Source organism: Lissotriton vulgaris, chromosome 2_1 (genome assembly GCF_964263255.1).
Source record: "Lissotriton vulgaris chromosome 2_1, aLisVul1.2, whole genome shotgun sequence".
NCBI classification, from domain to species: Eukaryota; Metazoa; Chordata; class Amphibia; order Caudata; family Salamandridae; genus Lissotriton; species Lissotriton vulgaris.
In genome coordinates, this window is record NC_141687.1 from 543,714,645 (window position 1) to 543,734,978 (window position 20,334).

Here is a 20,334-nt window from a genome sequence, read left to right on the forward strand (position 1 = left end):
ACTGTATGCAGAACACAATCCACCTAGAGATGGACTGCTTAGAGGTAGCAAGACCCGTCCTGATCGATCCATAATTGACAAATAATTGGTCCGACCTACGAATATCTTTGGTTTTATCCAGATACAATTTCAACACCCTCCTAACATCCAGGGAATGTAGAGACCTTTCCACTGGAGATGAAGGATTCTGAAAAAACGTAGGCAACGTTATGGTCTGGTTGACATGAAAATCAGAAATAACCTTGGGAAGAAATTTAGGGTGAGTAGCATAACAACCGTAGCAGCATGAAATACAGTATAGGGTTCTTGGCAACACAACGCCTGAATTTCACTCACCCTGCGGGCCGATGTAATGGCCACGAGGAACGTCGCCTTCCAGGACAGGTGCTGCAACGAAGCCTTATGAATAGGTTCAAAAGGCTCCTTCATCAATCTGGACAGCACCACATTCAATTCCCATGAAGGCGAAGGAAGCCTGACAGGAGGGAACACTTTCTCCAAGCCTTCCAAAAAATCTTTGATCACAGGGATCTGGAAGAAGGAAGTCTGTGAAGGGCATTTCCTGTAGGCAGTCAATGCAGCAAGATGAACCTTAATGGAATGAACATTAAGTCCAGACTGCGCCAAATGTAGAAGGTAAGGAAGGAGGACGTCTTCCTTGCACGTCGCCGGGTCATAGTTCTTGGACTTGCACCAGATACAGAACCTCTTCCACTTGTAAGCATAGGAGGTCCGAGTGGAAGGTCTCTTAGACTCCTTCAGTATGTCCATACAATCTTCGGGCAGATTCAAATGGCCATATCTCAGGAGCCATGCCGCCAAACTCAAAGACGAGAGGTTGGGGTGCAACATCCACCCCCCGAACTTCATGAGAAGGTCCGGCCTGCACGGCAGCCGTATGTGAGGAAGGAGAGACCGGTGAAGCAGGTCCGTGAACCACCACTGTCTGGGCCATTTCGGGGCAATGAGTATCATCCGAGCCCTGGACCGGGCCAGCTTGATGAGTACCGCCTGAATCAGGGGAATGGGTACAGAAAGCTGTTCGACCAGTTGATCCATAACGCATTCCCCAGCGTCCCCTGCTGGTAGTACCTGGAGGCGAAGTCTCGGCATTTGCTGTTTTCGGCGGTGGCGAACAGATCTACGTCTGGAGTCCCCCACCTTGCGAAGACTTCTCCTAGTACTTCGTCGTTTATGACCCATTCGTGGTTTTCCTGAAGCAGTCTGCTCAGTGCGTCCGCCTGAACATTCTGCACACCTGGCAGATGGGTAGCCGTTATCGTCAGTCCTCTGGCCAGAAGCCAGTGCCAGATCGCCTGCGCCTCCTGTGACAGAGTGCGTGATCTCGAACCCCCCTGCTTGTTGAGGTAATACATCGTGGTCGTATTGTCCGTCTGTACAAGCAGAGAGTTGGTCTGAAAGGACGGAAGAAAGGCCTTCAGTGCCAAGTGAACAGCTCTGAGTTCCAGGAAATTGATGTGATACGTGGCCTCCATCAGGGATCACGTTCCTTGAATCTGCAAGTCTCCGGAGTGCGCTCCCCAACCTTGGAGAGAAGCATCCGTCACGACAGTCTGCGTGGGAATGTCCTTGTGGAAGGGAACCCCTCTGAGGAGATTCTCCGCTGAACACCACCACTTCAGCGACTGAAGGGCATGTAGAGACAGTCTTATCTTGTCGTCCCAAGATCCTGTCCTCTGATCCCACTGGTCCTCCAAGCACTCCTGCAGCGGTCTCATGTGCAGCCTTGCGTGCGGCGTCAGGAAGATACAAGAGGCCATCGATCCCGGTAGAGAAGACACCGTTCTCACTGTTGTAGATGGAGTGGTTACAAGAGCCTGAGCCTTCCAAAGAAGTGATAATCGTCGCTCCTCCGAAGGAGACCCGCTTGCTGACAGCGTATTGATGGAGGCTCCCAAGTACTGTATGCATTGGACCGGAGTCGGGACAGACTTGGACATGTTGATGTGCAACCCCAGCTTGTTCAAAAGAACGCACGTCTTCTGGAAGTGTGCTCGAGCTTCCGAGAGGGAGGAGGAGGAGGCCTTAATCAACCAATCGTCCAGGTACGGGTAGACGAACACCTTGTTCTTTCTCAGGTGTGCTGCTACCACCGCCATGCACTTCGAGAACGTTCTCGGCGCAGACTTTAGTCCGAATGGGAGTACTGTGTATTGATAATGATTGGCGCCGACTTGGAATCGCAGGAACTTCCTGTGTTTGTGTGCAATGGACACATGGAAGTACGCATCCTGTAGGTCTATAGCACATAGCCAGTCTCCCTGTTGCAACTGAGGATAAATCTGATGCAACAGCATGCAAAATATCTCTCTGCGAATCCACTTGTTTGCTTGTCGCAAGTCCAGAATGGGCCTGAACTCGTTCTTGTCCTTCTTGCGAACCAGAAAGAACCTTGAGTACAGACCTCTTCCTCTCTGAGACAGAGGTACGTCTTCTATCGCCCTTTTCCTTAACAGGATATCGGCCTCCGCTTGAAGCTCGCGCAGCTGAAACTGCGAGCTGACCGGTGGAATCGCTGGAGGCGGGCTGGTGAACCGAAGACTGTATCCATTGCAAACAATATTCAGCACCCACTTGTCCTGAGTAATTTTTCTCCACTCTGCCATAAAAAATTGAATGCTTCCCCCTACTGTAGAGGGTAACGGATCCGGGGGAAGTAAGCGCTCAGGGCCTAGACCAGGCCTGGCCTTTGGTCGCTGGTGCGGACTGTTGGCCGCCTCTGCCCTTCGGTCGTTTCTGGAACGGCTTACGGAACTGCTGTTGTTGCTGTAACTGTCCCGAAGCTTGGCCACGTCCTCTGCCCTGTCCACCGAACCACCGTTGGAACGGGCGGTACAATTTCTTCGTCTCTTTGGGCTTTTCTAGACCCACAGCTGTGAGTGTTTCGGCCTCCGCCTTCATGCGGACCATTTCGTCATCCGCATGTTTCCCAAATAGGGTTTCGCCAGAGAATGGAAGATTGGCAACCCTTTGCTGTGTGTCAGGTTTCAGTGACGTAAGGCGGAGCCAGGCATGTCGTCGCTGGTTAATTTCATGCCAAAAGCCATGCGCCGCCAAGAGGGACGAATCTGCTGCAGCTCTGATAATCTGATTCGCTACCAGCATCCCTTCATTTAACACTTCCTGGAAATCTTCCCTCTTCTCACGAGGTATGTGTTCCGCAAACTGCTGGAGGGAGTCCCAGAGGGCACGATCGTAGCGTCCCAACAGAGCTGTGGCACTCGCAGCCTTCATAGAGGTCGCCGATGTTCCACACACTTTCCTTCCAGCTGAATCCATCCAATGACTCATTGTCTGGGGGGACTGTGGATGACGGGGTGGTAGCATGCGGTTTGCGGGCCGCCGTCACTATCACAGAATCCGGAGGAGGTTCCACCCTCAGAAAAGCCGGATCCGAATCGGGAGCCCGGTATTTTTTCTGTAAGCGAGGTGGCCGCCTTAGTCACCGCCGGGGTGAGAAAAAGGTCCATGGCCGGTTCCTCCAGGCCCGGCACCAGAGGCAGTAGTGGACGAGACAGGTATTTCTGGTGCAGTGTCTCGAAAATTACCGATGTCTTGGGCTTGGGCACCGTCAAGGAGATGCCCAATTGTCTAGGAGTCCCCTTAGGTGGTGTAGGGAGAGGAGGTAGTGACACTGATCTTGGCGGAGGAACAGGAGGTATCTCCGGCCGAGGGGCCGGCCCATGAGGCGGGAGCGGTGGTGGTGGATGTCCTGAGGGAGGAAGTGGTGGGAGAGGATGGTTGACGGAAGGATCCTCCTTAGGTATAGGGGGAGGAGGCGTCTTCGGCCTAGGTGGTGTATATACCACCGAGTACACCGAGCCCGGTGACTTCTTCAGAGGAGGGGACTGCGAACCAGCCCCTCCAGTATGTGATCGCCGTCTCCGGCTTCCTCCACCAGACTCAGCGTGACTTCTGGGGCCAGAAACTCCTTCTGCGCCGCTTTGGGGAGTGGGAACGACTCAGACGCCGATCTCTTTCTCCTCGACTCCGAACGTCGTTTTTCCGGTGTTGAATGTCGCCTCCGCGAATCGGCCTCAAACGTCGCCTCCGCGACGTCGACCTCTCCTTCCTCGACGCCGAACGCCGCCTCCGCGACGTCGACCGTTCCATCCTCTACGACGAGCGTCGACTCTTCCTCGATTCCGTCCGCTTCCTCGAGGTCCTCGACGCCGAGGATCCCCTCGACGCCGACCGTCTTCTCGACGGCGACCGGCGGTATCGCCTCGACAACGAGCGCCGATGCCTGTGGCTTCTCCTTCGACGCCGATAGCTCGACGCTGACGTCGACGCCATAGACAGTGGTTTCGACGGAGGCCTAACCAGGCTCTTCGACGTCGAATCTTCACGCCGTCTCGACCCGAAGCCCCGGGGAGATGGGGAACACACCGCCGTCATCCCTCTCGACGTCGTCGTCTGTGCAATCGACGCCGACGGAGACCGGGACCGTTTGCTGGTCTTCCTGCCTCTGGGGAGCCCCCCAGAGGCCTCGGCAGAGGGAACCTTCCCAGCCTGCCCAGACCCACCTGCAGCCTGCAGTCGTCTCTCTTCCAGGCCTTGAAGCCTAATCTTCAGCCTTTCCCTCAGGGTCCTTGCTGAGAGGTTCTGGCAGATGTCACAGTCTTCAGGGACATGTGCTTCAGGGAGACAAATAATGCAGACGTCATGTGGATCAGTCTTGGCCTTCTTCCTTCCACATGCTGGGCATTTGTCGAAAACAGCAGGCATTTTAGAGCCCAAAAAAGCCTGAACAAACACACAGGAGAGAAGGGAAACACCAAGAATATAAATTGCAAACATTTTTTATCAAAAAGTGAACTTAAATCCAATATAAACCCTTGAAAAAGTGAGAGCTCAATGCCAGGTCCTGTTAGCAGGAGCCGGAAAAAAGAACTGAAAGTAAAAGGGACCTGCTATGCATTCTGGGATACTGGGAGAAAGTTCTGGAAAGTTCTTTTAAAGGCACAGTATCCTATTTAAGCCACATAATGGCAGTCTATGGGGCTTGTCTGTCCATGCCTTTCTCTATCATTCCAGAGTTTTTTACTGGTAGAGGCAAGTTTCTCTATGGAAGAAACTGGGCAGGCTGTGTTGTGTGTGGTTTTGTTTGGTGGAATTTCTAGTTGAAGTACTGGACAGTGTAGCCTGTGGATATAGGCTGCATTATTTGTCTTTAAATTCTCTCTTAAGTGTCTTTGCAGTTTCTGCATGATTTGACAACTTAAGTGATTCTTTTTGATTGCCGGGGTCCACGCACATGGGCGGGACTATTCACTAGGTTATGACTATACACAGAGATCCCCTACTACAGAATCCTTTGTTCTCTGAAGGCAGAGAGGCCTCTGCCTAGTTCAAACCAGTTCCTGAACACTTTGTTTAAGGGACTCTTCTCTTCCTTTCACTGTGCAGGGCAGAAACATCAGACGTCCCACAGGAGGTGGAGCCAGCACAGGGGAGGAAAGATACAGCTCTGGAGCACTCTGTTGACATGATTCCCCTTCTCCTTTCAGAGTGCAGGGCAGAGACATCAGACAAGCAACAGGAGGTGGAGCCAGCATTGTGGAGGGAAGGTCTAGCCCTATTCAGGTCCCAGGTGTACACCTCCCGCCCATCTAGGTGCTGATCTCTCTATTCACCACTGGGCTGCCCCAGCCTGTCTCCTGGAATTTGCCCAGCCCGGTCACACACAAACCCAGAAAAGGAATACAAAAGTCAGCAGAGGCGGGCTCAAATGGTTAGGCAAGCAAATACCTACTTTCTAAAAGTGGTATTTGCAAACACAGGATATTAAAATAAACTTTACTAAAAGATGTATTTTATTATTCTGAGTTCAGGCATATTAAATTTGAATATCTACCATGTTCCCCGAGTCAGTTAGGATTGTAGGAATGTAACAATCTTAATTGCCCATTCTGGCCTATGAGAACAGGCAGCCTTCAATAGTGAAAAACAAAAATGGCTGTAATTCACTATTAAGACATGCTACACACATCAGAGCATGCCCTACCTTATACTTACAATGCACCCTGCCCTTGGGCCTACCATAAGGGTGTCTAATATGAAGCATAGGGAAGGTTTATGGACTGGCAAGGGGGGTGCCCTTGGCCAAGTCGACATGGTAGTCACAGACTACCCATAGGCCTTGCAGTGGCAGGCCGGAGAAACAGTTTACAGGCTGCTTCTTTAGGTGGCACAACCAGTGCTGCAAGCCCACAAGCAGCATCTGATCTACAAGCCCTGGGCACACATGGTGCACTGTACTAGGGGCGGACAGTAAATCAAATAAGCCAATCATGGATTCCAATCAGTATATCAATTTAACATAGGGAGCACTTGCACTGTGGCACTGATTAGCAGTGGCACAGTGCCCAAAGCATAAATCCAGACAAAATATATCAAAACATAGGAGGCAATCCGTCAAAAATGGAAGGGAGACACACGCCATTGATGTCAGGTCTAACACTTACTTTTTGCTCTTCTTTTTCCTGCAGCAGCAATAGCAACAGGTGATCAAGCCAATGATGATTATACCTCCCACCACTGACATAGCAATGATCAAGGCCTCAAAGTTCACTAAAAACAGAACAAAATCACAATTAGGATGTTAGTACAAGTGCAGTAAAGTAAACCATCAAATCTATCTCGATTTCATTGAAAGATACAAATGAGAAGACGTGTGAAAAGGTTTCTCAAAGGCAGAATTCAGGTATGGAGGATTTAAGTGCAGGTGATACAGGACATTTTCCAACTGATATGGCTTAAAAATTCATATGAATGCTAGAAATTAACTAGTAAAATATTAGTGTACCGGGCTGCACCAGTATAGCTGAAAGAGCGAGACATTAACAGAGGGGACATAAAGTGTATGTTATACAACAAGTGACTGATGCATTGGTATAGACATATTGCTGCCCATAGTCCCAACCCGTTTGATCATCATATAGAAAGACACTAGGGTGGGTGACAGCAATGCAAGCCATCATGGCTGAGGAACAGCAAGTCTCCAAATAAAAAAATGTGCAACTGAGTTGGAGATGCCTTATGGCATTAGCGGATATATTAAACAAGTGGGGTTGCTACAGTGGTTAACCTTTAGACTGTATGGAAGAGTATCTTTCGCTCTCTGGAAAGCTAATTAAGGTGCATGGCTATGATGGATGGCAAGTTCCAGAATTGAATCACAGATAGGAGTCAAAATTCATTGATGGCTAGCTTGGAAGACCAGATACATGAGGTGCCACTCGAGGTGCATTTCTGTTGTTTATAGTCTTAATACAATTAAATATCCAGTGTTCACAAATAGTTAAAACTGTGAAGTTCATCTTCCATCCCAGAAGCTTGTGGGCCAGTAGGAAGAGAAGAGGCTTGGTTGATATTTGCTTTTGCAGTATATGATTCTGATAAATATTTATTAGGAGGTAAGAGCAACTAAAAAGGATTTTCCATGTAAACTATTTAAAGTTGCACGTTGCCATTTAGTGAACCTGTGGTTTAATCAATATGGTTTAAAGTGTTATATTTACAGTGACCAAGGAATTCAGTCTAAGGGTTAAATAAGTCTAACATAAGAAGGCCACCAAAATGGCACTTTACAACATCATTAGATAAATGTTATCTCAATGGGTGGGGCCACGATGGCACAGAGGAAGGAGGACAGTAATCTATGCGGTCTGCCAGACCAGACAAGCAAATGTGTAGTCAAACACTGCTAAATCGAGGTGATAACAAAGGTATGAGAACAGAGAGTCTATAGACTCACTCATAGATATGGACGCATGACCAAGATCATGAATATATACAGGTACAAGGCATAGTTAGAGTTAGGTTTCTATTATAGAGTTACTGGATGGGGGGGTTCCTTGGCTCAGAACGCACCTGGGGGAACGAGAAATAATTTTTATATCTGATGATTCCTACTAAAGATGTGTTGTCGCATGACGTTCAAATACCCTGTGTTGTATACATAAAACTAATAAAATATCTTTAAAATAAAAAAACACTGCTAAATAAACAAGAGTGCAAATATGAGCGGCACCAACGCCTGCATGCAGGGAGAAACACAGAAAATCCCAACATCCAAGGATTTAACAGCCGCTGACCAGGCAGGGATCCATCCAGGCAAGTTGGCGGAATAACAGAAGGGGTAGAAGACATGTTCCAGCCATTTCGAGCAGCTTGGACAGGTACCCAACAGCTGCCAGTGGCCTTGCAAATAACTGGCACAGGGATGGAACAGAAATAAGTGAAGGAAGATACAGCACAAGAGGCCTAATGGATCAGAGCAGCACATTGCGAACAGTGCATAAGTAGAAGATATAGCCCTCTGGAGGAAACTAGTTGAGGCACACACAGAGAGCTAAGACAAGGACCAAAACCAGTGCAGACTAGGGACCCTGAAGCTGAGAGAAAGTTGGGCCGACACACCCAGAAGCGATGTAAGTAACGCAATAGGTGAGGCAGTGATTTAGGCGGGTGCAACATCAACCTCAAGCCAGGAAAAGAAGGGCCGAGAGGGCGACCCCTGACCCTTCCAGGTAGGTCGCTCCCCCTCTGCACAGCACCGCCTGTACCGGTTCTCTCCCTTGCTGCCACCGTGTCTCTCTGCCTGGTTTTTCCTTCTACTCCCCTCGCGGCCCCGTCTCTCTGCCCGTTTTGCCTTCTGTTGCTTAGCTGCCCCTACATTTCTGAGACCTTTCTGCCCTTTCTTGGGACCTTTCTGCCTCTTGTGCCACTCGTTTCCCCCCATTTTTTTGTGACCTTTCTGCCCTTTCTTGTGAGCTTTCTGCCTCTGTGCCACTCGTTTTCCCCCGTTTTTTGTTACCTTTCTGCCCTTTCTTGGGACCTTTCTGCCTCCTGTGCCACTCGTTTCCCCCAGTCTTTTTTGACCTTTCTGCCCTTTCTTGTGACCTTTCTGCCTCTGTGCCACTCGTTTTCCCCCGTTTTTTGTGACCTTTCTACCCTTTCTTGTGACTTTTCTGCCTCTGTGCCACTCATTTCCCCCTGTTTTTTGTGACCTTTCTGCGCTTTTTTGTGACCTTTGACCCTGCTCGGAGGCAGGTCGCCCCAACGCCGCTGCTCGTCACCTGACTACCTAGTTCCTGCCTCCCAGCTGCCGCCTTGTTTCCTGGGTGTTTCCCTCCCCTCTGCCCTGTGCACCAGTTCCCCCTGCCCCCCCCCGCCGCTCCCGATCCGGCCCTTTCCAGCCGCTGCTTCTATGCCACCCCGCCCGCCCTGCACACCCATTCGCCTCCCCGCTCCCGCCTCCCAGCTGCTCCTCCCTCCCAAGCCACCTCATATGCAGGCCGAGAAGCGGGCAAGCCCGTCTGCGCCCGTCCGCGCCTGGACCTCACCCAGCGCCAGAACCCCTGGACCCAGCGAACGCCACAACACCAGAATCCACTACGACGCCAGCACCCTCCATGCACTCAATGCCAGCCGAAACCACACCTGCTTCCAGGCCGCCCCGAAACGGACCCACACCTGCAGCTTCACCTGCGACAGAACCACCAAACCTCCAAGGACTGGACCCAACCACATCCGCTGCATACTCCTCAACACCCGCTCCGTACGCAAACACGCCGTCGATCTATGGGATCTGCTCGACACCTCCACCTCAGACGTGGCCTTCCTGACCGAGACCTGGTGGAACAACTCCTCGGTGCCCGACATCACTATAGCCAACCCAGACGGCTACAAGATCACCCGCAAGAGGAATAGCCATAGTCCACAAGTCCACCCTCAAGGTCACCACCCACGCAGACGACACCCTCAACACCGCCGAACACCTGCACTTCCAGATCCACACCAACCCCAAAACCACCCTCAGAGGAACACTCATCTACAGACCCCCCGGACCCCGGCCTCAGTTCAGCGACTCCATCGCCGACCTCGCCAGCACCCACGCACTCGCCTCCACGGACTACATCGTCCTCGGGGACCTGAACTTTCACCTCCAGAACAACAACAACAACGCCAACTCCGCCACCCTGATCGACAAGCTTGCCAACCTCGGCCTCAGACAACTCGTCACCGCACCCACCCACGTCGCCGGCCACACGCTGGATCCCATCTTCTCCACAGGCTCCCACGTCGCCTTCGACCACACCATCGAACTCCACTGGACCGACCACCGCTGCATCCATTTCACCTTCAAGAAACCAACCACGCACCACCGCATCCAACAGCTGCCTGGCCGCTGCTGGAGCCAAGTCACCTAAGACCAGCTGATCACCTCCCTCTCCAAGAACCCACCCACCGACCCCACCAACCCAGACGCCGCATCGCGAAACCTCCGACTGTGGATCGACGACTGCACCAACACCCTCGCCCGCTCAGGAAACCCTCCAAAAGCCACGCCAATAAGAGAGCCTCCTGGCTCACCGACGAGCTCCAGACCTCAACGCGCATGCCGGAAACTGGAGAAGACCTGGCTCTACAAACGCACACCAGACAACCACGCAGCCCACAAGGACCCCACCCGCAGACACCACAACCTCATCAGATTAGCCAAGAGATCCTCCTTCAAAGACCGCTTGGATAATAACGCACACGACAGCAAAGAGCTCTTCAGCATTGTAAAGGAACTCTCCAACCCCAGCGCCAACGCCAATGACATCCCGCCCTCACAAGAACTGTGCGACTCACTAGCCATCTTCTTCCACCGCAAGATCGCGGACATCCACAACAGCTTCAACACCACGACTGCCCCGACTACGCCAGACCCCACCTCCCCTGTGAACATCACCAGCGCCAACCGCCTGACCTCCTGGTCCAACATCAATGACGACGAGACACGCAAAGTCATGAACTCCATCCACTCAGGATCAACGTCTGACCCGTGCCCACACCACGTATTCAACAAAGCAGACGCAGCCATCGCACCCCAACTACGGAAGGTCATCAACATCTCCTTCGAAACAGCGACATTCCCGGAAAGCTGGAAGCATGCCAAAATCAACGCCCTCCTCAAGAAGCCCAAAGCGGACCCCAAGGAACCCAAGAACTTCCGGCCTATCTCCCTGCTCCCTTTCCCGGCAAAGGTCATCAAGAAAATCGTCAACATGCAACTGGCCTGCCACCTGGAAGACAACAACATCTTGGATCCATCACAGTCCAGATTCAGACGAAACCACAGCACTGAGACAGCCCTCATCGTCGCCACAGACGACATCAGGTGCCAACTTGACAACGGCGAAACATCACCCCTCATCCTCCTGGACCTGTCAGCCGCCTTCGGCACGGTCTGCCATCGCACTCTAAAAACACGCCTCCTAGAAGCTGGAATCTAAGAGAAGGCTCTTGACTGGACCACGTCCTTCCCCTCCGGCAGAACCCAGAGCGTCCGCCTCCCACCCTTCCGATCCGAATTCACCGACATAATCTGCGGCGTCCCCTAGGGCTCATCCCTCAGCCCACCGCTGTTCAATGTCTACATGGCCCCCCCTCGCACAAGTGGCCCCCCATCACTACCTCAACATTATCGCCTACGCTGCCGACACCCAGCTCATCCTCTCCCTCACCAAGGACCCACACACCGTTAAAACCAACCTCCACGAGGGAATGAAGTCCATCGCCGACTGGATGAGGAGCAGCCGTCTGAAGCTGAAAACGGAGGTCCTCATCCTCGCACCCACCCCCTCAGCCTGGGAGGACTCCTGGTGGCCGACCTCACTGGGAACAGCACCAACACCCACCGACCATGCACGCAATCTAGGATTCATCCTCGACTCCTCCCTATCCATGTCTAAACAGGTCAACGCCGTCTCCTCCTCCTGCTACAACACCCTCTGCATGCTCCTCAGGATCTACAAGTGGATCCCGACCGAAACAAGAATAACGGTGACACAGGCCCTCGTCAGCAGCAGACTGGACTACAGCAATGCACTCTTCACAGGAATCCCAGCCAAACACCTACGATGACTACAACGCATCCAAAACGCCTCCGTCAGACTGATCGTCAACGTCCCCCACCGCAGCCACATCACCCCCCACCTGAGAGACCTACACTGGCTCCTCGTGGACAAGAGGATCACCTTCAAGCTCCTCACCCACGCACACAAAGCACTCCACAACGCTGGACCAGCCTACCTGAACAGCAGACTCAGCTTCCACACCCCCACCCGCCAGCTCCGCTCCGCCATCCTCGCCCTCGCCGCTGTCCCCCGCATCCAACGAACTACCTCCGGCGGAAGATCCTTCTCCTACCTCGCCGCCAAGACCTGGAACACCCTCCCTACCCACATACGGCAGACCCAAGACCTACTTGCCTTCAGAAGACTCCTCAAGACCTGGCTCTTCAGTCAGTAGCAGCACCCCCCTCTCCCCGGTAATTCCACTGACTGATTGATGTGGAAAGCAGAAATTACCTTTGGTAGGAATTTTGGGTTTGTTCTAAGAACCACTTTATTTTGGTGTAACTGCATGAATGGTTCTTGAATCGTAAAAGCCTGCAACTCACTTACTCTTCTAAGTGACGTGATAGCTATAAGGAAGGCCACCTTCCATGTGAGGAATTGTATTTCACACCTATGCATAGGTTCAAATGGTGGCCCCATTAGTCTGGTAAGTACTATGTTGAGATTCCAGACTGGGGAAGGTGGTCGTCTTGGTGGAATGACTCTTTGGAGTCCCTCCATGAAAGCTTTAATTGCTGGTACTTTAAACAGGGAAAGATGTTGCCTGCTTTGTAGGTACGCCGCTATAGCTGCGAGATGAACTCTGATAGAGGTGTATGCTAAGTTACATTGCTGCAAGTGTAGTAAATAGCAAATGATCTGTTTAGTGGATGCGTCCAGAGGGTTGATGTGCTTACTGTTACAGTGTATAGCAAACCTTTTCCACTTTGCTGCATAGCATGCTCTGGTGGTAGGACGTCTTGCTTGTTTAATGATTTCCATACATTCTGGTGGTAAATCCAAATATCCAAACTCTATGACCTCAGGAGCCAGATCGCTAGGTTCAATTGTTTGGGATCTGGGTGCATTATTTCTCCATGGTTCTGTGTCAATCAATCAATCACAGATATTTATAGAGCGCACTACTTACCCGGAGGGTCTCAAGGCGCTTGGGGGGGGCGGGGGGGGGAGAGGGGGTGTGCTGCTACTGCTCGAAGAGCCAGGTCTTGAGCTTCTTCCTGAACGAGAGGTGGTCTTGGGTCAGGCGCAGGTCGGTCGGGAGGGAGTTCCAGGTCTTGGCGGCCAGGTAGGAGAAGGACTTTCCTCCTGTTGTCTTTCTTCGGATGCGGGGGACGGCGGCGAGGGCGTGACTGGCTGATCGGAGTTGGCGTTTGGGAGCGTAGAAGTTGACGCGGTTTTTGAGGTAGCTCGGGCCTTGATCGTGTAGGGCTTTGTGTGCGTGGGTGAGGAGACGGAAGGTGATTCTTTTGTTGACGGGGAGCCAATGCAGGTCTCTCAGATGTCCGGAGATGTGGCTGTGTCGTGGGATGTCGAGGATGAGACTGGGTGAGGCGTTCTGGATCCGCTGGAGTCTCTTCGGGAGCTTCGCGGTGGTTCCGGCGTAGAGGGCGTTGCCGTAGTCCAGTCGGCTGGTGACGAGGGCTTGGGTGACCGTCTTCCTGGTCTCGGTGGGGATCCACCGGAAGATCTTCCGTAGCATGCGCAGGATGTTGAAGCATGACGAGGAGACGGCGTTGACTTGTCTGGTCATGGTGAGGGAGGAGTCCAAGATGAAGCCCAGGTTGCGTGCGTGGTCTGTCGGTTTGGGTGCGGTGCCCAGGGCGGGGGGCCACCAGGAGTCGTCCCAGGCGGAGGGCGAGGAACCCAGGATGAGGACTTCCGTCTTGTCCGAGTTCAGTTTCAGGCGGCTGGTCGTCATCCACTCGGCTACGTCCTTCATCCCTTCGTGAAGGTTGGCTCTGGCGGTGGCGGGGTCGTTGGTGAGGGAGAGGATCAGCTGGGTGTCGTCAGCGTAGGAGATGATGTTGAGGTTGTGTTGGCGTGCGATGGCCGCGAGGGGGCTCATGTAGACGTTGAAGAGGGTGGGGCTCAGCGACGATCCTTGAGGGACGCCGCAGATGACTTTGGTGGCCTCTGACTTGTACGGTGGTAGGCGGACTTTCTGTGTTCTTCCAGCGAGGAAGGAGATGATCCATTCCAGAGCCTTCTCCTGGATTCCGACGTTGCTGAGGCGCTGCACTAGGGTGCGGTGGCAGACAGTGTCTAATGCCGCGGAGAGGTCTAGGAGGATGAGGGCCGCTGTTTCTCCGTTGTCCATCAGGGCTCGGATGTCATCGGTGGCAGCGATGAGGGCGGTCTCGGTGCTGTGGTTGGCTCGGAAGCCCGACTGTGAGGGGTCGAGGGATCCATTCGTCTCGAGGAAGGCGGCCAGCTGTTTGTTGACGGTCTTCTCGAGGACTTTGGCTGGGAACGGGAGGAGCGAGATGGAGCGGTAATTCTTGAGTTCGGTGGGGTCCGCTGTAGGTTTCTTTAGCAGGGCGCTGAGTTCTGCGTGCTTCCAGCTCTCCGGGAAGGTAGCGGTGTCGAAGGAGGTGTTGATGATGTCCCGCAGGTGGGGTGCGATGACAGCGTCGGCCTTGTTGAAGACGTGGTGAGGGCAGGGGTCTGTTGGAGATCCGGAGTGGATGGAGTTCATCATGCGGACGGTGTCTTCGGTGCTGATCGGAGTCCAGGCGCGGATGGTGGTGGTGGGGGGCGGTGGTTCGGTCGTGGCGAGCGTCGGCTGAGCGCTGAAGCTGTTGTGTATGTCAGCGATCTTGTTGTGGAAGTAGGAGGCGAGGGAGTTGCAGAGGTCTTGCGATGGGGTGATGTCGTTGTTTCCGGCGTTGGGGTTGGAGAGCTCTTTCACGATGTTGAAGAGTTCCTTGCAGTTGTGTGCGTTGTTGTCCAGCCGGTCCTTGAAAGCAGTTTTCTTGGTAGCGCGGATCAGTTGGTGGTGTTTCCGGGTGGCAAGCTTGAGGGTGGTCAAGTTGTCCGGTGTTGGATCCCTTCTCCAGGCTTTCTCGAGGGCTCGGCAATTCTTCTTGGAGCTCTTGAGTTCGTCTGTGAACCATGGGGCCTTCTTGCTGCCAGGTCTGCTGGGCGGGGTCCTTAGTGGGGCGAGTTCGTCCGCGCAGCTGCTGATCCACTTCGTGAGGTTGTCGGCGGCCTGGCTGGGGTTCGCTGAGCTGGCGGGAGGGTGCTGGCTCAGGGAAGCGGCGAGCTGGTCGGCTGTGATCTTGTTCCAGCTTCTTCGAACGACCTGTTGCTGGTGGTGGTGGATCGTCGTTTTTCTGAAGGTGAAGTGGACGCAGCTGTGGTCTGTCCAGTGGAGTCCAGTGGCGTGGCCGAAGGCGATGTGTTTGCTGGATGAGAAGACGGCATCGAGTGTTTGTCCGGCGAGGTGGGTGGGGGTGGACACCAGCTGCTTGAGTCGAGGTTGGCGAGGTTGTCGAGCAGGGTGGTGGTGTTGCGGTCGTTGTTGTTCTCCAGGTGGAAGTTGAGGTCCCCCAGGAGGATGTAGTCAGCGGAGGGGAGGGCATGCGGGCTGACGAAGTCGGCGATGTCCTCGCTGAATTGTGTGCGTGGTCCCGGGGGTCGGTAGATCAGGGTGCCTCTGAGGGTGGTGTTCGGGTCGGTGCGGATCTGGAAGTGCAGGTGTTCGGCGGTTGTCAGGGTGTTGTCGGTGTTGGTCGTGATGCGGATGGTGTCCCTGTGGATGATGGCGATGCCTCCTCCCATCTGGTTGGCGGTGCGGTCCCTCCGGGTGATCTTGTAGCCCTCTGGGATGGCGATGGCGATGTCGGGCGCTGAGGAGTCGTTCATCCAGGTTTCCGTGAGGAAGGCAACGTCAGGAGCTGTGGTGTCGAGGAGGTTCCAGAGTTCGATGGCGTGTCTGTGGACGGAGCGGGTGTTACGGATGCACTTGAGGTGGTTGCTGCTGGTGTTCGGCTTGGCGGGTGCTGGTGCGAGGCAGGTCCGGATGCAGGTGAACTTGCAGGCGTGGCAGCTGAAGGGTCCGTGGGTGTGCTTCGGGGTGGCTCGGTAGCATCCGGGGATCTCGCCGGTGTTGAGTGCGATGAGTGTTGCGGCGTCGTAGGTCCGGCGGGTCGTCTTGCTTCGGCGGGGGCCAGGGGTCCTGGCGCTGGGCGCGGTCCAGGCGCAGACGGGCTAACCTTTGGCGCGCCTTCGGCGCACAATCGGCGCGCCCGCTGCGCGTGACCGCTGCGCGTTCGCACGGTCGCCATATATGGCGAAGTGCGAGGGAGGGCGGAGCAGCTGGGAGGCGGGAGCGGGGAGGGTACAGAAGAGAAAGGGGGCGTGGTCAGCAGCGGTGGCGGGAAGCGGGGAGACCGGGGGGAGCGAGAGTCAGGCGACAGAACAAAGAAACCAAATCACAATGTAAAAATACAATACAAATGAGCAAACAAGCTTTTCAGGCAGAGGGGGACACAGCAAAAGAACGGCAGCCGGTCAGGCGAGCACAGCGAGACCACGCCGCTCGGTGGAAGGGGGCGTGGTCACACGGAGGCGGCCGGGGCAGCGAGGCAGGCAGGCGGGAAGCACACGCAGCAGCTGGTGGCGTGCGGCGCGGGGGGTGTCCTAAACTAGGTCATGGGTAAGGTGTAAGGTACATGGGTAATAATCTTAGCTTTTGATGTGGCACCTGTGAGAGTTGTAGTAGCGTGGTGAACCACGGCTGTCTTGCCCACGTGGGTGCCACTAGTATCATCGTCATTGAGTGCTGCTGCAGTTTCCGAACCACTAACGGAATTAGAGGGAGAGGGGGGAAAGCGTAAGCAAATCTGTTGGACCAATTTATCTATAGTGCATTGCCCTGGGACCGTTGGTGTGAGTACCTGGATGCAAAGTTTTGGCATTTTGCGTTCTGATGATTGGCAAACAGATCTATCTCTGGTTGCCCCCATCTTTGGAAGAATGGTTGCAGTATTTGGTCGTGCAGCTCCCATTCGTGTACTTGTTCTGACTGTCTGCTTAGGATGTCTGCTATCTGATTTTGAACTCCTGGTAGGTGTTCTGCTAACAGATAGATCTTTTGAGGAATGGCCCATCTCCAAATGTCCTGTGCTAGTTTGGATAGTTGGAGAGAGTGTGTCCCCCCCTGTTTTTGAATGTAATACATTGCAGTCATGTTGTGTGTTCTGATCAGGACTGCCTTGTTTGTTATTTGCATTTGGAAAGCTTTTAGTGCTAGAAATATCGCTAATAGTTCCAAGTAGTTGATGTGCAGTTTCTTTTGCTGCACCCTCCACTTCCCCTGCACTGTGTATTTGTCCATATGCGCTCCCCATCCGGAGATCGATGCGTCCGCTGTTATTATCACTTGTGGAATCGGTTCTAGGAACGACCGTCCTTTGGAAATGTTTGTTGTGTTCCACCACTTCAGAGAGCGATGCGTACGGTCGTCTACCAACACCAGATCTGTAATCTGACCTCGAGCCTGATTCCACTGTGTCGCTAGACACTCCTGTAGTGGACGCATTTGTAGTCTGGCATGTGGTATTAGCAGTATGCAGGAGGACATCATGCCTAACAGTTGCATAAACACTCGTGCTGGTAGTGAGTGTTGTGGTTGAAATCTTTGTATTAACCCGACCATTGTTTGTATCCTGATCGGATTGGGGTATGCTATTGCTCTTTCTGTGTCTATAGTAGCCCCCAGGTATTGCTGAATCTTGTTTGGTTGCAGGTGTGATTTTTTGTAGTTCACCGTAAACCCTAGGTGGTGTAGCAATTGAATTGTCTTCTGTGTGTTGTGAAGACATTCTTCTTGTGACTTGGCCTTTATTAACCAATCGTCCAAGTATGGGAAGACATGTATTTGTTGTCTTCTTAGGTGTCCTGCCACCACAGCTAGGCATTTTGTGAACATTCTTGGTGCCGTTGTGACCCCGAACGGAAGGACTTTGAATTGATAATGTTGTCCTTCCACTACAAACCTTAGGTATTTCCTGTGGGCTTTGTGAATTCGGATATGAAAGTAAGTGTCTTTTAGATCCAGTGTAGAAAGAAAGTCCCCTTTCTTCAGTAAAGTACCTGTTGGAGCGTGACGATGTGGAAATGTTCCGAATTTATGTATGCATTGAGATGTCTTAGGTCTAAGATTGGTCTTAGGGACCCATCTTTTTTGGGGATTAGGAAGTATAGAGAGTATACTCCTGTCCCTTGTTGATATTTTGGTACCTTCTCTATTGCATGCTTTTGTAGCAGTGCTAGTACTTTTTCCTTTAATAATGTCAGATGATCTTGACTCATTGGACGCTGTTTGGGGGGGATGTTTGGTGGGGTAGCTGTGAGTTCTAGGCAATAACCATGTTGGATAATCTGTCTCACCCACTTGTCTGATGTGATGTTTTCCCAGACAGGTAGGAACTGTGATAGACGTCCCCCGACCGGTGTTATGTGGTCTGGGGGAAGTTCTATTAAGTCACTGTTTTGGGGTTGAGGCGTTGCGGTTGTTATTATTTCCGCGGCCTCTACCTTTGTTGTTGTTACCCCTGTAACTACCTCTTGAATTACCTTTGGGTGATGTAGGTCTGAAAGAGGTGGATTGCTGATTTGTTCCTGTATTTTTTGAGCCTCCTCTATAGGTGGATCTACGAAAGGAACCTCTTTGTGTTGGCTGTTGCAATGCTCCCATTGACTTAGCCGTTTCTGTATCTTTTTTCATTTTTTCTAAGGTCTCATCTGTGCTTGAGCCAAAAAGTGTTTTTTGATCAAAGGGTTGGTTCAATAAGGACGTTTGTACTTCCTGTTTGAATCCTGAGATTCTAAGCCATGCATGTCTCCTTAACATGACACTGGTGTTGATGGATCTTGCTGCAGTGTCTGCTGCGTCTAGGGCGCACTTAATGGAAGTATTAGTTATTATCTTTCCTTCCTGTATTAACTGATCTGCCCTTTTTTGATGTTCTTTGGGGAGATGTGTGATGAGTTTTTCTAATTCATCATAATGTGCCCTGTCATAACGTGCAAGTAGTGCCTGTGTATTGGCTATACGCCAGCTATTTGCCGCTTGTGATGCTACTCTCTTGCTTGATGCATCTATTAATTTTGACTCTTTATCAGGTGGAGGAGCCTCTCCTGTAGATAATGAGTTCGCTCTTTTACGAACGTTTGAAACTACAAGCGAATCCAGAGGTACCTGCCCTTTGATAAATATTGGATCCTTTGGAGCCGCCTTATATTTTTTATCAATTCTTGGGTTTAACACCCTAGCCCTCACTGGGTCTTTGAATATTTCTTCTGTGTGACTGAGAAGACCCTTCAGCATAGGTAGAGTACCTGATGTTCTTTGTGCATTAGGTAGCGTCTCTAATAGGAAGTCCTCTATTAGAGGTTCTGTATGTATATCTACCTTATGATATTTTGCTGCCCTATTAATGAGCTGTACAAACCCTGTGTTATCATCAGGTGGTGAAGGCTTTGAGGGATAGAACTCTGGGTCGTTGTCCTCATCTGACCCTACGTTATAACTTTCCCATGGGTCATCCTCATCTGGGATAGTTTCATCATCCCCTTGAGGTTCTCCATCCCCTGGATCACTGTCTACATCAGACTGAGGTGTAGATGGTCTTGGTGTAGAAGGTGCAGGAATATTTGGCATAGTGTGAGGAATAGGAGAAGAGGGTGTGACTTTAGGTCGAGGAGAAGTAGGAGGAGTTGTATTTGTCCCCAGTGTTCTCTTTTTTGAAGGAAGAGATTTGTCTTCTATCTGTTCATTCTTCCTCTTCTTCCTCACTACTTTGCCAGTTTGCGGATCGATAAACAAAATCTTTTGTTTGTGATCTGTCTGCTGCTCCTGTATCGGTACCGAAGGCCTTGGTTCCGAAAGGTGCTTCTGTTTTCGATCGTCAATGTTCGGTGTTTTCGGCACCGAGTGTTTACTCGATTCCGACTTCTTCGGTGTCGAGTAAGTCTTCGACGTCGAATCATGTTTCTGTTTCGACATGGAATGTTTCGATGCCGAGCTTTCCCTTGCATGAAGCTTCTGTGTCGAAGTCGATGTCGACCGTTTCTCGGATCCGACATGGTGGGAGACCGAGTGTTTCGGTTTCAGTTTCGGTTTCGTTGCCGGGCCCGAAGCGGGGGCGTCGGAAACTTTTTTCTGCGGTTTGACCGGGCTCGAAGGCGGGGTCGTTACCACACGGGGTCGGTTTTTTGGTAAGGGGACGTCGTCGCTCACGGTTTGTTGCACGTCGAGTTCTTCGACTTCCGACTCGTCCCCTTCCGACCCCGACTGATCCTCATGATCCTCTTCTTCCTCAAGTTGCTCGTCTCCGAACAGCTCCGGGATCGCCTCCGACTGCATTCTGGAAACCTCGTGTCTTCGAGCTCG

The 20,334-nt window shown here is 52.2% G+C and overlaps 1 protein-coding gene across 1 annotated transcript in view; it reads right to left on the reverse strand.

Moving 5' to 3' along the window:
• The window catches only part of PTTG1IP (PTTG1 interacting protein), a 273,566-nt gene that overhangs the window by 133,769 nt on the left and 119,463 nt on the right, over positions 1-20,334 (reverse strand). Inside the window, exon 4 of the mRNA XM_086955516.1 lies at positions 6,489-6,594. Coding sequence (XP_086811642.1) covers positions 6,489-6,594 — 106 coding nt within the window. The remainder of the gene's footprint in view (positions 1-6,488; positions 6,595-20,334) is intronic.